Raw genomic sequence first — 16,560 nt, 5'->3', positions numbered from 1 at the left:
GTAACTACTTTGTACACTGTATTAGGTCCTTTAGAGGATATAAAGGCATTGTTTATACTGTTAAAGAACTTTTATTATATTCAGGAAGATCAAATATACATATGTAATTTAACAGGACGATAAATAAATTTATGGTATGGATAATGGGTGTTTTGAGAATTCAGAGGAAGGGCAAGGGAACCAGTTCATAGTAGAGTGATTGGGAAGCTTCATGAAGGAGGTAGGATTTAATCTGGGCTTTGGAAAGTGGATAAAATTTGGATAATGTGAGAGGAAAGAAAATTCCAGTTGGAAGGGGGGTTCAAGGAAAGAGAGAAAGGCAGGGAAGTAGTCCAGTCTTGAAATAAAGACCTGAACTGGCATATTGACAGAATGATTACCAGGTTTGCTTTGGTTTTGATTACTTGAAAAACTTCATCATTTTGTACAGTGTTTGGTTCAGATTTTAAAAATTTATTTCTTTTGGGGGGACATTCAGGTAATAAATCGTTCAACAACTGAACTACCTCTAACTGTGTCGTATGACAAGATATCATTAGGAAAACTCCGTTTTTGGATTCACATGCAAGATGCTGTGTACTCCCTACAACAGTTTGGTATGTTGTGATATATGTGATCGTTATTTAATGTTTTCAGATTTCTGTGTGTTTTAAGAAATTCCATGGAACACAATACTGCAATTAAAGGCCTATGTTTTATTTATTTATTTTCGTTTTTGGCAAGCAGTTCCTAATGTTTTACATTTTTTTTTCCAAAAATATTTGGCTAACAATTAAGCATTGTTATTTATTGACTTTGCTGAGCATATGGGTTTTTTTTTTGTGTGTGTCCAGATGCCTATGTTTGACTTTTTTAAGCAGAAATATATCAACTATATATTTTCCTTCTTTCAGGTACTTTTTAGAGATTATTTTACATTCCTATTTTAATCATTGCAATCAATTATTTGTTTCCCTTATAGTTCTTTGACAGTGTACTCTTTGTAATCTTCTTTTTCATTTTTGCTTTTTGGAGGGCAGTTGTGACTTGCCCAAAGTCACACGGCTAGGGAGTGTGTCAAGTGTTTGATTCTGGATTTGAACTCGGGTCCTCTTGACTCCAGGGCCAGTACTTTATTTACTGTGCCACCTAGCCGCCCCATTTTATTGAAATGCTTTTAGTTTTTTTCCAATTGAACCTCCTTTTTTTGATAGATTAATAAAATCAGTATGTTATCATAAACTAAAAACTGTAGCATGAGATAAATTTGGGGCTGCATATTTGACTTTATAATGCAAATTTTATTATTTTCTATAGGATTCTCAGAAAAGGATGCAGATGAAGTAAAAGGAATTTTTGTAGATACCAACTTGTATTTCTTAGCTTTGACTTTCTTTGTAGCAGCATTTCATGTAAGTGAATCCTTGGTACTTTACTGTTTATTCTCTGTCAATATATAGAATGGGAAAATTTTGCAGTAGTAGAGCTTAAATATGGAGGTTAAACTAAGAATTTTTCCTCTTTAACATTTGCTTAACATTGCTTTAGTTTTGTATGCCAGTGTCAATAAAAAGCTACAATTCTTTAATAAGAGCAAACTTTAATTATAATCTTTTGTATTGTATTCCTTGACTTGGAGCTGCTCATATTGCAACCAGTTACACCTCTTCTGTTACTTGTAGCATTTACAGCAGATCAGTGAACATTAATGAGTTCTACTCCCTGATGTTCTCTGTGTGAGGTTTCCCCTGGTTTCCAGCTTCAGCCTAGTCCCTTTTAGTTCCCAGCCAGCACAGGTAGATTTCTTTATCTATAAAGAAACAAGACTGATTTTGTTGTGTGACTTGCAGACTGATTCTGAAGTCATTTCCAAAAAAAAAAAAAAAAAGGAATAAATGTTTTGAGCAATAACAGGAAGATTAGATAATAAATCAGTCAAAAAGGATTTATTAAAGTACCTATGTGCCAAACACTATGCCATATCCCTGGGAATACAAAAATAAAATAATCCACACCCTCAAGCAGTTTACATCCTATGAAGTGCCTCCTAGAGAGTCATTGTCTTGATTCACTTTATTATTTCAAGTACATGACCATGCAGTTAAGCCAGTATCAAGTGCTATGTGAAAGGCACTGTACTGTGTCCTTGCATGTGATAGCAAAATAATGAATAGTGATTTGGACAGTCACCATTTCCCTGTATTTCATTCTTCTTACTCTGTATTTGCAGTTAGAAGACTTATGTATGCATCCTAGTAGACATTTCTTTTGTGGAATTGGCCAAATTATTTTGATTCTCTGAGCCTCAACTTCTTCTTTTATAAAATGTAGTGGTTGGAGTACATATATCTAAGGGCCCTCCCAACTCCAAAACCTATAAATGTTTAAAAAAGGAGCCATAAATAGGGATGAGATATAAGAGTTTGAGATTCTTTCCAGCTCTTTGACTTTGACTTCAAGCTAATCAGTCTATCAGCAAGTATTTTTTAAGCATACACTATTCTAGGCATTGGGGATACAAGTAAAAAGAACAAAGCAATTCCGTCTGTGAAGGAGCTTACTTTCTGATGAAGAAGACAAATATTTTTAAATATATGTACAACATAAGTATAAAATTTATATGTGTGTATACACACTCATATATAACAGTTAAATACAGTTTGGAAGGGAAGGCACAAGCAGTTGGGGAATCAGGAAAGGCTTCATGCAAAAGTGATACTTGAGCTATGTCTTAAAGGGAGAAAGGGACTCTGCTGTAGAGTGAAGAAGGGAGTACATTCCAGACTTAGGGGATGTCCTGTACAGTAAGGAGTTTGTAGGGACCAACTGAAGTTGTTTTGAATGGGGAAGTCACGTAGTCAGACTCATGTTTAAGGAAAATTACTTTATGGATAAAACTAAAGCACAAGAAAAATATCAAGTAATACAATTTACATATTCAATTTTAAACTATATTATTGGTGCCACTATTCATTCCCTAAATGTTTATCAAATGATTTAACTGCCATCCTTTTGGGATCACAAATCTAGAACTGGAAGTGAACTTAAAGAATATCTAGTTGAATCTCTGTGTAATAAAGATGAGGAAAATGAGGTCCAAGAAGGTTAAATGACTTTGCATGAAATCACACAAGGAGTAGTGACCATCAGAGGGGAGATGCCAGCCCGGGTCCTTTGACTCCAGAACCAGTGCTCATCCCACTTTATCATGCTGCTTTCATAGCTAATCATTCTACCATGTCAACATCCGTGCTTGAATTCTCCTTGTTTCTAGGCTCTCCTATTTCCAAATTGTCCTGTGTTTTGCCACCAGAGGAATATTTGTAAAAACCTCCTTTTAATCATGTCTTTTCCCACCTCTACCTCTAAAGTTAAAATTCAAACCTTTTATTTTAACATTCAAAAGCATCTACAGTTTGACTACAGTCTAACTAGTGTTTACATTTTCAGTTTCATTACTCTCCTATGCAGGTATATTTTCTTAGACATGCTATGCTTTTCACTGTTTTCTCTCATTATTTGAGTATTCTGATATTTTTGATATTTCATGCAATTTGCAATATGTGTGTGTGTATACACTTTGTAATATCTATATAACTTGTACGTATAATCTATTTTATAATTCATTTCAGATTCATAATCCTTCTCATTTCTGATGTCCTAATCTTTTCCATCCTTCAAAGCCCAGCTGAAATCCCATCTCCAAAACATCTCCCCTAGTTAATCCAACCCATATTGAACTCTTCTTGCTGTGAAATACCCAAGCACTTATGTCCACTGCTATATTTTACACTTAATCTTAAAATGGCTATTGTTACTTTATAAATTCTCCGTGTGCCAGAGCACAAGATATTCTTTTTCATCTTTAAATATGGTAGGAGTTTGAATCCATGTGTGATTTAAAATAGGGAATTCAACATGTATGTGTATTTTTAAATTTAAGCTTATGTCATGTTTTGCCATTTTCAGCTTCTTTTTGATTTTCTGGCCTTTAAAAATGATATCAGCTTCTGGAAGAAAAAGAAGAATATGATTGGAATGTCTACTAAAGCAGGTAATTATATATTATGTTGAAGGTAGATAGTAGATAGTGTGTGGGGTTTTTTTTTTAACATCCTTTCCCTACCATATCATTTAGAACAATGATAAATTATCTGTCGGCTTTGAATGATTGAACAGAATGACACCGTTTCTGGTATGTTCATGTCAGTGAGCATAATACTAGTTATGAAGTGTCTTATGAAAGACCTTACATGATGACAACCTTTTCAGGCAGTATAATTACTTCCCAATGTCATGAACACTAGGAATTAAAAACATTTCCATCTATCAGATCACTGCCCAACCAAACAGTTTCTTCTTTCATAAGAGCTACATAAATTCCCCTTTAAGAGAATTTCTGGAATATCTATTATAGCAAGGTGGTAGTGATGAGAACTTTTGATATTTAAAATTCCATTTTTATATCCTAAAGATTGTGTTTACAATATAGATTATAGATGAAAAAATTGGGGCAGATATCCCCAACCAATTTATTACCTTTAAATTATTATTATTGTTTTTTAATTACCTCTGAATTTTACTGTGTAAACTGTACATTTTTAAAACTAGTGAACCATATTAATACATAAAAATTGATTCATATAATTTCTGTAGACTATACTGGCAGGGGGATAATAGGGCTTGGGGGATGTGAAGAATGAAAATTTAACAAATTCAACAAACATATGCGATGAATATAAAATTCAGCATTCCTTCCAGACCACATTGTCATTCCAGCCTGTCCCTTCAAAAACAGCCTACTGTGATTTTGATATTTATGGAGAACTGGACCCAAGGGAATCCTGAATACTGAGTAGCCCTTTAGAATTAGGGAATCCTAGGTTGTGAGGGTTCTAGGTAGAATGTGAGAATTCATCCTATCAGAAGATGTTCTTGAATCTTTATGTCCCAGAGTTTCTTCTAATTGCGTGAAGGTTGGACTAGACATTGGGAAGGACTTCCTGTATCCTGGACTGGGAGATACTGCAGATGAGATGAACTGATGGGATGGCAGGTGGATTGTAAGGGCTACTTAAAGCCTAGAAAGTCTGGGTGGGATTAGTGTTTGGTGAATAGAGAGAGAGGAAGAAGTAGCCACCTGCCTAGGGACAAGGCCAGGCCCCACAGGAAGTTTACTAGAAGAACCTACATGGAAGTGTCAGATCTACAAGTCAACTCTATCCTCTGCTGTCTTATCTGGAGGAGGAAAAAAAAACACCAAATGGTGTCAGATCTAGCCTTCAGCCTTTCTAGTTTATTTTGTTCATGTCTGCTACTTTGTGGATGCAGAATACAGAGAACAGAGAATGAAGCAATATCTTTTAAGCAAAACTGGGGGCCCCTGAAACTGAGAAACTAGATATGCATTAGAGATAGTAGGAAATTTTTCAGCAGCTGCTTACTGCTGCAAAGGCCACCCTAGTTTTAAATTTGTGGATTTGCTTGTGCTCTGTCCTTTTGCTAATTTAGTAGTTTCATTTGGTATTCCCCAAGGAAAACTACTGTAAGTAGTACTGGTTTATGTACAATACAAAAACATAACTTTCTACTAGATTGTTAGCATTTCAGATCTTTACAGTCTCAATACCTACCATATAGTAGGCATCTAATAAATGTTGAGTTAATTATTATGTACAGTTAAGTAATCCAATCTGTTTTCTAGAAGACATTGGAAAAGAGAATATTTTTACAAAATTTTTTCCCTTTGAAACACTTAACAGATATTCTGATAAAGCTTTGAACCATTAAATTGTAAAATATTTGCCAGTATCTTTGGATTGACTGCAGTGCTCTACTATATGCTGTAGTGGAGAGAATGCTAGACTTTTAGTCAGGAAGACTTGGATTCAAATCTCACCCCAGAAAACCTGTGATATAGAGCAAGACTTTACTTTTTGGGGACTCAGTTTCTTCTTCTGTAAAATGAGAGTTTTGCACTTAGTGTAACCTTTAAAATTCCTTCAACTCTAAACCTATGATTCTGTAATTCAAAATCACTCTACATTTTGATTATTAGGTTCACAACTTACTTGTGCTCAAAGTAATTACCTGTAAAAGACTGGAAAATTCTGTCTTAATTACATTGCTTTGTAAAGATCCTGTTATGCTTTCACTTTTAAATCTTATTTATGAAACTCATTTTGAAGTTTTAATTAAGGAATATTTGGGAGAAGGCTATAAATTTAGGATCATTGAATCTTTAGTGCAAAGTGTTCATGTACTTATTTAAGCCCAGAAATAAGAAATGAAAAGTCTTTCACTACATGGAACACTGGTAAGTTAAGCAACTTGCCTGCTCACGGTTGTACAGATTGTGTGTGTATATGTGATGTGTCTCAGAGTTTGGCAAAAAAAAAAACCATGTTATCGTGATTTTTGTCCCTCTGTCCTTTAACTTCTACAACAATATTGTGGAGAGTGCTGTGGACTCTGAGAAATTAAATTGCTTTTAAGTTGTTTCATAGTTTTCCCTTCCTAAAGTCATCAGTGTGTAAATAGAAAGGTTTGGATTTCCCTAAAAATCAGTTGTGGTTTGACTTCAAGAATAGTATAAACACTCCAAGGCTCTGGAAATAAAAGTGCAGAATATGAGGACTCAGAAATGAAATTACTCTAATCTTCTTCACCATTCTTACTGGAAATTAATGTGTGGTTGTTTCTGCAGTGCTCTGGCGATGCTTCAGTACAGTGGTGATATTTCTTTTCCTTTTGGATGAGCAGACAAGTTTATTGGTGCTGATTCCAGCAGGCATTGGAGCAGTAATAGAAGTGAGTTTCTCTCAGCAGCTACGAGAGGATGATGTCTATATAATTTTAATTATAAAATAAAATTTTACTAATTTAATTTTTACTTTGTGCATTGGGGTATTCAATAAATGTTTTGGGGAACTCTAAATATAAAACCTTTAACATGTGTTTTGGTAATATTATTTTTCAATCATGAATGATGCTACCAACTAAAAAAAATCTTAGAAATTAAGTATGTACTAACAATTTTTGCAATACCTTGAAGAAGGGAGAAAATAATCTGGGAGTTTTTACTGTTGAATTAACCAACAGTAGGAAATATCTGTCTGAAGGACCTCTCTCTTTTATAGTCGCTGGGCATATAAGTATAATTACCATTCAGTCAATAGATAATTGATTGTCTGCTATTAACCAAGTACTGTATTTAGACATTGTACAAAAAAAATATTTTGATCTGAATATAGAGCTCCTTACAAAATAAAATTTCTGAAAGGAGAAAAACATAGGAATTTTATACTAGAAAATTAGAGATCACATCAAGGATTTTATATATTCTGGATCTAGAAATATAACCATTGCAAATACTCAGTTTCAAAATCTGTTGAGACTTTTTCTTACCTTCTAGGAGCTTATGGTCTTAATAGGGACATAGGACTATTAAGTACAAAACAATTAGAGATCATGTTCAACAGCATATAATTACATATTATAGTACCAACTTTAAATATAATCATTCATAAACAGCGAACAGAAGCAGAACTCAAGTTGTCATGTCTGGACGATGAACTGGGCAACCTAACTTGTAGTGTAGTTGGGAAACATGGAATTAGAAGTAAGGAAGAGAAAATAGTGTAGGACTTTAAGAGTCTGGCTAAAGAGTTTAGAATGTTGATGCCATAGGCACACAAGCAATCATCATAAATTCTTTAGCAGGAAAATGGTATTACAAAAGGAATGTTTTGAGAAGATTAGTCCAGTGGTAGTATAGGTGGAGTTATAAGGGACAGACTAGAGTTAGGCCATTTTGAAGACAGTTGTAATAATAGCAGGTGATCAGGGTCTACCTAGTGTAGTGGCAGTGGGGATGCGACAGCAAGAAACTAAGTGAGAGTTGTATTAAAAAAAAAAATCTTGCCTAATTAGTTATGGAAAAGATGAAGAAGAGAGAATGAAACATGACTCCAGAGTCTGTAACATAGAAGTGTAGGAAAAAATGGCGCGTCTCCTGAGAATCACAAGTTAGGATATATATCAGTGCTTAGTGAACATTAAAGCTCTACATAAATCCGAATTATTGTTAATATTAAGTAAAGGGATAAATTAATATTAGTGAGAACTTTGGGTCTACATGGATTTAGGAAGTATGTGATCCAAACTTGGGGGCATATTGAATTTGAACTGGTAATGGAAAGAGATATTGAACTGTTGATATTGAGTCCAGTTGGAAATAGGGAATAGGAGTGTAAGTAAGAGATCACATCTGGAGATTTGGGAATTATCAGCTTAGAAGAAACTGTTGAAGTAATGTGAAAGAATTGAGTTATTAAGAGAGTGACTGTAGAAAGGAAAAAGAAAGGGGCCTAAGAACAGGTAGCCAAAGTTAGGAGGTGAGAGGAGAAGGAGGAACCATCTAAGGAGAGAGACCTAGAAATCCAGAGGGTATGAAATAAAAAAAGTGTAATGCTGTGGAGATCAAGAGATGACAGCTTCTAGGGGAGGGGATTTTATCAATGTCAGATGCCATAAGGACTATATATATTGATATCTTTGTTTAAATTTTTGCATTGTTTTGGTAGTATTTTTGTTCTTGGCATAAAAAATTAAATTTGGCATTTTCCCCTCAGCTATGGAAGGTGAAAAAGGCATTGAAAATGACCATTCAGTGGAAAGGCCTAAGACCCACATTCCAGGTAAAGCTGAAGATTTTGATGAAATACATGCGACAGGAACATTTTATATGATATGTGTGTGTGTGTGTATACACACACACACATAGATTTACAGCTTTGAAATTAATCATTTACTGGTCTAGAGCAAGTAGCAATTTTTTATTCAGTAAAAATATATATAAATATAACTATAAAAATAAATTTAAAAATTTTTTCAGTAAAAAATATTGATTTAATTTACTTTTTCCATGACTTAGATCAAGGAGGAGAGCAGCAATAGGTTTTATTTGTTTACGTCTTAAATTGGTCAGTTTATCATAAGAAAATATATTGAAAACCTTTTCTTGGGGTAGGGGGCACCATAGTACTGTGGGGGATATATTTAGAAAAATATTGGTTTCCATCCTCAAGGAGCTTACTTTGTGAAGGATGGGGGGAGAAAATCATATTCACAATAGCTTAAATCTAAAACATTGATGGGTGCTCTAAGCGTGGTTCAAACAAAGTCAGTAATAGTTGAAAGAAGAGAAAGATAATGTCTATAATGGAAGAGGGGGGAAGGCTTCATGGAGAGGTATAGCTCATTCTCAATTCATGCAAATAATGAATTCTGCAAAATGGCCTCATGTATTTGAACTCACACTATTGAAAGATGTAATTGTGTAAAATTTGGTGATTGGTTCCATCCCAGTGGAAATACATAGTGCAGATTTGAATAATGAGGCGACTTCATGGGATTCATTATTTGTGGTAAGAACTGTATATATAAACTATACTAAATATAATGGAACTTAAAGGATAAGTGGATTTGAATAGGTGGCAAGAGAAGGTGGAGACCCCCCAGCTGCAGCAGTTTATACTATGATTTGTGCATACCAGTCTATTTTAAATCATATTTATTTATTTATTTATTGAAGCAGTTGGGATTAAGTAACTTGCCCAAGGTTACGTGGCCAGTTTTTTTGTGTAGTGTTAAGTATGTGAGGCTGGAACTGATCCCGGGTCCTCCCAACTCTGGGGCTGGCGCTCTTACTCATTGTGCCACCTAGCCACCCCTTAAATCATATTTATGTAAATCTTTTTTTCTGTTATCTTTAACTCTCAACTTAGAAAAGCCACATCTAGTTTGTGCTTATGTTCTAATAGATTGTGCTTGAATTTTAAAACAGTGAATAGAGTATAATATCCTATAAACTATAAATATAGATTATTCAGAATTATTCTCTAGTTGTCTTTTGATTATCTTTCAGAGTTATTTGAATATATACAGTATGAAATTTAATATATAATAGTTTTGTGAAAATTGTGGGGTTTCCCTACCATTAAACATCATTGGGTTATAAGATATGTAACTAAATAGACTTTATAATCATTCCATAAATGAACTAATTATAACTTTTTTTAAAATTTGAAACAGTTTGGAGCTTACAATGAATCTGAAAGAAAAACTGAGGAATATGATACTCAGGTAAGATAATGTCTTAAAATGAGACTGTATTAGTGCACATTCAATCAAGGCATTTTATCTGCAGTATCACACTGATCTTAAAGGCTTTTTTTAGGGAGGGTTAAGGAGAGGAATAATTTAGTAAATAATAGTAACAATTTAAAAATATAATTTTAATATCCATGTTTAAAATGCTGACTAATAAAATGCACTTTGGTAACTTTTTCTGCTTAAATGGTTCACACATAATAAAAAAAAGTGTGACACTGTCATTCTTAGTAACAGTTTATTTGAATTTTAGGGTTGAGTGGAATGTTGGCAAGTCATCTAGACTTTCCCAGTGCCTTAAAGGCAAGGCCATCTGCCTATATGTTATCCTTGACAGATGAGAGGTTCTGTCATTTTAAAAGTCTCTGAGGGAGATTCCATAATCTCTCTTACCCATTCCAGTCTTTTTCATTGAAACTGTATTAGTATAAGTTATTCATAGTTTAGATTATATAGGTTTATATATTTTCTAATTCAGTGCTGAAATGGAAAAATAATTATCATAACATTGGCAGAGTAATCCATAGAAAAATGGTCCCAGTATTTGTAGAACTATGATATCTTTTGGTAATTGTTGTTTGGGTAGTTATGGTTGTATATTTTGAATAATAAATGGCATTTGAGCCAAATAGAAATAGTTTTGTTTTTTCCTTTGTATTTAGTTCTCATTCCAGGTTTACCAGGAATTATAATGAACAATTCAATCTGGAATATAAATAAATAGTTAGTGATTAAAATAAATTACATACCTTTTTTTTCTTTGGGAGAATGTAATTCCAGATGTCTGTTCATTCTTTTTTTTTTTAACTGTTCTGCCATGGATTGGGTTCTTTCCTCCTTAACCACATTTTCCATTAGCTATATGAAATGGGTTTCAAATAGTTTCATATTGTGAACTCTACACTGACCAGTGTTTTTCATTCCTTGCCAGGCTATGAAATACTTGTCTTATTTACTGTACCCTCTATGTATTGGAGGTGCAGCTTATTCACTCCTAAATGTCAAATATAAAAGGTAAGATTCCTTAAAGTATCCCATTTAATACTGGTAATAAGTTCAGCAGAAAAGTCATTTTGACCACCTGACTAGGTAGGATGATGACTGTTAACCTTTTTTTTTTTTGCAAGAGCAACAGTAAATTGACATATAAAGAAATAGTTGTGAATTTAAAACACCATTGTGCATTGATCAGTAATAGTATTTTTCCTTACTAGTTGACCTAGGGATACCAAAAGATTAAATGGACATAGTTAACTAGGAAATGTTCTTCATACATATATTCAGGTGGTTTCACTCACTTGACAGTGATGAATACTTTAGTGAGCTCTTGGTATTAACTACTCTTCTCTACAAATAATTCAGTGACTCATATAATTAAATTTAGGTTATTTTCTCTAAACCAGAGATGAGGAACCTGTGACCTCAAGGCCACAGCCCTTTGACTGAGTCCAAGTTTTACAGAACAAATGGGATTTGTTTGGTAAAGTTTGGATTCAGTCAAAAAGTCACACTTGAGGACCTAAAAGGCCACAGGTTCCCCACCCTTGGATTCTGAAATAATGGGTTGAATCAGAATTTTAGAGCTGGAGGAGCTTGTAGAGGTAATCTGGTCATTTTTGTTGTTCAGTTGTTCAGTCATATCCAACTCTGTGACCCCATGGAATATACTGTGGGGTTTTCTTGGCAAAGATACTGGTTTACCATTTCTTTCTCCCGTGGATTAAGGCAAACAAGGTTAAGTGACTTTCCCAGAGTCACACAGCTACTTAAGTATCTGAGGCCAGATTTTAACTAAGGTCTTTCTGACTCCAGGCCTAGCTCTCTATCCACTGAATCACCTACTTTCCCCAATCTGGTCTTACCCCTTCATTTTACAGATGAGGAAAAATCTTTCATCTTAACAAAACCAGTTTTTCTTCATAATAAGGAAGGAGTTTTAAGAGAGTCATCTTATCTGTCCCTGTTTCTTTTTCTTTTTGGAAGGGGGAAGGCAGGGCAACTGGAGTTAAGTGACTTGCCCGAGGTCACAGGGCTAGTAAGTGTTAAATGTCTGAGGCCGGATTTGAACTCAGGCCCTCCTGACTCCAGGGCCAGTGCTCTATTCACTGCACCACCTAGCTGCCCTTCTGTCCATGTTTCTAAAGAACTAAGTGAAGGATGTTACATATGTAACACGAAAGAATTGCTCTGTGATTATAGTGAGCTTAATTTTAAGAGTTTCAAACTAATTTAAAGTATAGTTCTTTAACCTCTGAAGTCTAGAAGTTACAAGTCTGGACTGTTGGTAATCATTGTGAATGATTAGGGATAAAGTGTGACTATGTTAAAATCCTATTCTCAGATATGTTATGACATTATTGTGGTAAATAAAATCAAATATGTGAAATTAATTAGGCACAAGAAAGCATGAAGAATAGGATTGCTAGAACATTTCAAACATTTCTTTTTAGCCAATTTAGCGTGTTTCCTCCTCCAAACTTTTTACTACTGCTACTTAATAAGTGGTAAAATTGCCTGGTTTTGTTCATCACTTACACATTCTCTGATTAGCATGTGTGTAACAAGCAAGAACAGAGGGAGCCGGGATCGTTAATTCCATGTGAATAATCTGGATAATCAACCAAGTAGAGAGTTGTCTTGAGAAGGACTTTATTAAGTAATCCTGAAAACTAGTAGTTAAGAGGTAGGGTTTGTATTCTGAAGATCTTGGACCTATTATTATAACATTATAACATGCCCTAAGCCAAGGTTGAAAAGACCTATCTAGTCTTCAAGAGAGTGAATTAATTTGGAGGGCGGTGAAATTATGCTCAAGTAATAAACAAAGCATCATTATGCCTTCTTTCATGATGAAGAACACTCTAAGATCCAAACCAATTCCAAGAATAAGTAAGAGGAATTCACTGACAAAAAAATAATAAAGGCATTGGAATTTAGGCAATATTACCTAGAAAGGAAACATTTTTGGTCCAATTTCAGGTTCCTGTTCTCTCGTATGTAGTATAGATAGACTTAAGTAGCAACAGCTAACGTTTATATAGCACTCTGCGGTTTGCAAAGAACTTTACAGATATCTCATTTACATAAGGGAAACTAGGTGCTGGGAAATAGGTGCAGTTATTTGTCTCTTATTTTACAGAGCAGAAAATTGAGGCACAAAGAGATTAAATGATTTGTCTTGGGTCATGCATCTAATAAGTGTCTAAAGCTGGATTTGAACTCATCTTCCTGACTCTGTATCCTATACTTTCTACTGTGCTACCTCACTACCTCAGTAGTATGAAAGAGCAACCAGGGACGGCCAGGTGGCGCAGTGAGTAAGAGCACTGGCCTCAGAGTCGGGAGACCCAGGATCAGTTCCAGCCTCACATACTTAATACCTACACAAGAAAACTGGCCGTGGAACCTTGAGCAAGTTACTTAACCCCAATTGCTTAAAAAAAAAGAAAGAAAGAAAGGGCAACCATTGGGGAAAGATGAGTTCAGTGAAACCAGAAGTTTGAATAAGCATTGAAAGAAAAGCCAATTGTTGCTTGAACTTTTTACAGAATAATTTTTTTTCCCATTAAGTTCAATTTTTGTCATACTTCCTGAGTTTTTATTACATATTGAGTATATCCCAGTAGTCATCTTTATTCGCCATAGCCTCTACCAACAAGGGTACTTCTGCTACATTACTTATGGCCATTTTCTCTGAATCTAAAAAGAATATTATATAATAAGTACAGAATGAAGTAATGCTGATAATAAACTAATTTTTCTGTTTATTTTTTTTAAGCTGGTATTCTTGGTTAATCAACAGCTTTGTCAATGGTAAGTCTTTAAACATTTTTATTGTATATTCTTTACTGAGTGATCTTATTTTTCTTGGCTAGATTTTTGGTGATCAAGTATACAAAATATGTCATTTCTTGAAGTTTATTTTGTGATTCAATTCCCAGAAGGGCCCAACTCTTTCAGAACTACCCCTACAGCCACTAGATTAGTATACAGCCAAATATAGGTGTGCAGTCACCAGAGGATAGTGTTTCATGAGTAAGCATTCTAATTCCAAGGGCATATGCTTTTCTTGTGACTGACCATAATGAACCATTGTTCAAAGCCCCATACATTTGTAACATAATTTATATTTATATCAAAAGTTTATATAACTTATAAAAACAAGCTTTGAACATTTAAAAAAAAATTTTTTTGCTTTTTGGAGGGCAATTGGGGTTAAGTGACTTGCCCAAGGTCACACAGATAGTAAGTGTTAAGTGTCTGAGGACGGATTTGAACCCATGTCCTCCTGACTCCCAGGCCAGTGTGAACATCTTTTTTAAAGAAAATGTTTTATCACAAAATTGAAGACAAGAAATCTCTGAAGTGTACAATTAAGTATCTTTCTTCATTATCACTTAACATTTATTCCTAATCCTTTTCATCTGATGTATTAATTTCAGATAGACTAAGACACCTATTAATTTTGAATCTGGGCTCAGATACCACCACACCCAGAAATAACTGGCAGTGTAACCCTGAGCAAGTTACTTAACCCCAATTGCTTTAAAAAAAAAAAAATTATATTCCCTTTGGGCAGAGCACTCTCAGGTAAGGATATGATATGTGGAGTGAAGAAAGAAAGAAAAAGAAAGAGAATCATGTTGGGTATTACTAGAATAGTAATTTTGCAAAATAACCAGATGTATAATTGTAGCTAAGGTGTAAGTATTTGATCTTATCTTTTTTTTTCCTAGAAAAATTTAGAAGAAAAATCCATAAAATTTCAGTTACATAAAATTGTAGCTCATGTTGAATAATCATAGCTAACCTATATGAGTCACTTTGATTAGCAAAAAATTTTAGTTTTACACCAGGTACTTTTTACCTTTAAAAATCTGCTAGTCAATACACTTTAAGACAGAAGTATATATTTTAGACCTTCCATAGGACTACATTCGTATTAAATGATGATCTGGTAGATATCAAAGATGAATAGACTACCTTTTATTTAAAAAAACAAATATTTTTTGTAATTTGTTTTCCATGGAATCTTTGATTTCATTGGTGAAAGAAACTTCCTCCTCTCAGTTAAAATCAGAAACTGCTTTGCAGTTCAGCTTTAGGAAGTTGACACTAAAAGTCTTAGGGTCTTGCCCTGTCACATGGTTAGTATGACTCATAGGCAGGAGCGAAACCTATGTCTGCTTGACACCAAGTTCGGTTTTCTACACTCTGCTACTGTGCATCTTGTGGAATGTTGACTACTTCACAGACTTCATCAAGTGTCTGTATTTTCTCCTTTAGGAGTATATGCCTTCGGTTTTCTCTTTATGTTGCCCCAGCTATTTGTGAATTATAAGGTAAGATACCAGCATGTTTTTATTCAGGTAGTCTCCAGGTTGTTTTCTGGAATTTTATGTTTTTTTATTTTTTAAAGTTTATTTAAACAAAATTTTAATTATATTGTTCCAACAAACATACATGTCTTTTCCCTCCCTTTCACATGCTCCCCTTTGAAAAACAAAACCCTTGTAATGAATATATGTAGTCATGAAAAATAATTCCCACATTTATATATCCATTCTATATACCTCATTTGTTCATCACCTCTCTATCAGGAGGTAGATAACAAAGATCATCAGTCCTCTGAAACTTTGATTGGTCATTGGTTTGATAGACTTCTTATGTCTTTCAAAAGTTGCTTGGCTTTACAGTGTTGATTGTATTTTCTTCTGCTTCTACTCACTTCGTTCTCATCAGTTCTTACAAGTCTACCCAGGTTTCTCTGAAAATACCTCTTTATTTCTTATAGCTCAAAAGTATTTCATTGTATTTATATAAAGTCATTTGTTCAGTCATACTCTTAGACACCCCCTTCGTGTCCAGTTCTTTGCCACCACGACAAAAATCAACTTTTTAACAGAACTAGAGAGTGAAACTTGACACCAGGAAAGAGATAGGGAGTACAGGGCTATGGGCTTCTCTAGACCTGTCTCTGTCCCAGAGGCTTTGCTATTGGGCAAGAGGCTTCTGTTCAATTCAACAAACATTTATTAAGCAGTGTGTACTTTGTGCAGAGCCCTGGGCTAGAGATTAAGACTAAGGTTAAAAGTTTTTCCCTTTTGATTCTTTTGCCAATTGCTCCTGGCCTTTACTTGCTTCATCTGCAGAATAGAAATATACCTTCTTGACAGATATCAAGGATAATAACTGGGCTCTTTAAATGAAAATTTCTTATCCAAAAGCTTCCTTAAGAAATTTTAAAAATGACCTCCACCTCCTCAAGTAATCATGTAAGGCTTAGTACCAATCAAATATTTATCAAGTATCCATAGTATGCTTGGTGAAGGAAGAGCACGAAGGGTCTAGGGCATAATCCCAGCCCTTGAAGAATTTGCAGATGAGACAGGATATTGATAACCCAAG

The 16,560-nt window shown here is 34.4% G+C and overlaps 1 protein-coding gene across 1 annotated transcript in view; it reads left to right on the top strand.

Moving 5' to 3' along the window:
* The window catches only part of CLPTM1L (CLPTM1 like), a 43,626-nt gene that overhangs the window by 11,401 nt on the left and 15,665 nt on the right, over positions 1 to 16,560 (top strand). The window contains exons 6-14 of the mRNA XM_069076454.1: positions 479 to 596; positions 1,297 to 1,391; positions 3,949 to 4,033; positions 6,686 to 6,789; positions 8,613 to 8,678; positions 10,075 to 10,125; positions 11,084 to 11,166; positions 13,931 to 13,965; positions 15,439 to 15,494. Of these exons, the coding sequence (XP_068932555.1) occupies positions 479 to 596; positions 1,297 to 1,391; positions 3,949 to 4,033; positions 6,686 to 6,789; positions 8,613 to 8,678; positions 10,075 to 10,125; positions 11,084 to 11,166; positions 13,931 to 13,965; positions 15,439 to 15,494 (693 nt within the window). The remainder of the gene's footprint in view (positions 1 to 478; positions 597 to 1,296; positions 1,392 to 3,948; positions 4,034 to 6,685; positions 6,790 to 8,612; positions 8,679 to 10,074; positions 10,126 to 11,083; positions 11,167 to 13,930; positions 13,966 to 15,438; positions 15,495 to 16,560) is intronic.

The sequence above is a fragment of the Petaurus breviceps genome, unplaced genomic scaffold, assembly GCF_028583685.1.
Source record: "Petaurus breviceps papuanus isolate PSGF00001 unplaced genomic scaffold, PetGlider_PUasm1.0 151, whole genome shotgun sequence".
NCBI lineage: Eukaryota > Metazoa > Chordata > Mammalia > Diprotodontia > Petauridae > Petaurus > Petaurus breviceps.
Note: the sequence above shows the minus strand (reverse complement) of the source record. Positions and strands in the feature narration are given on the sequence as shown.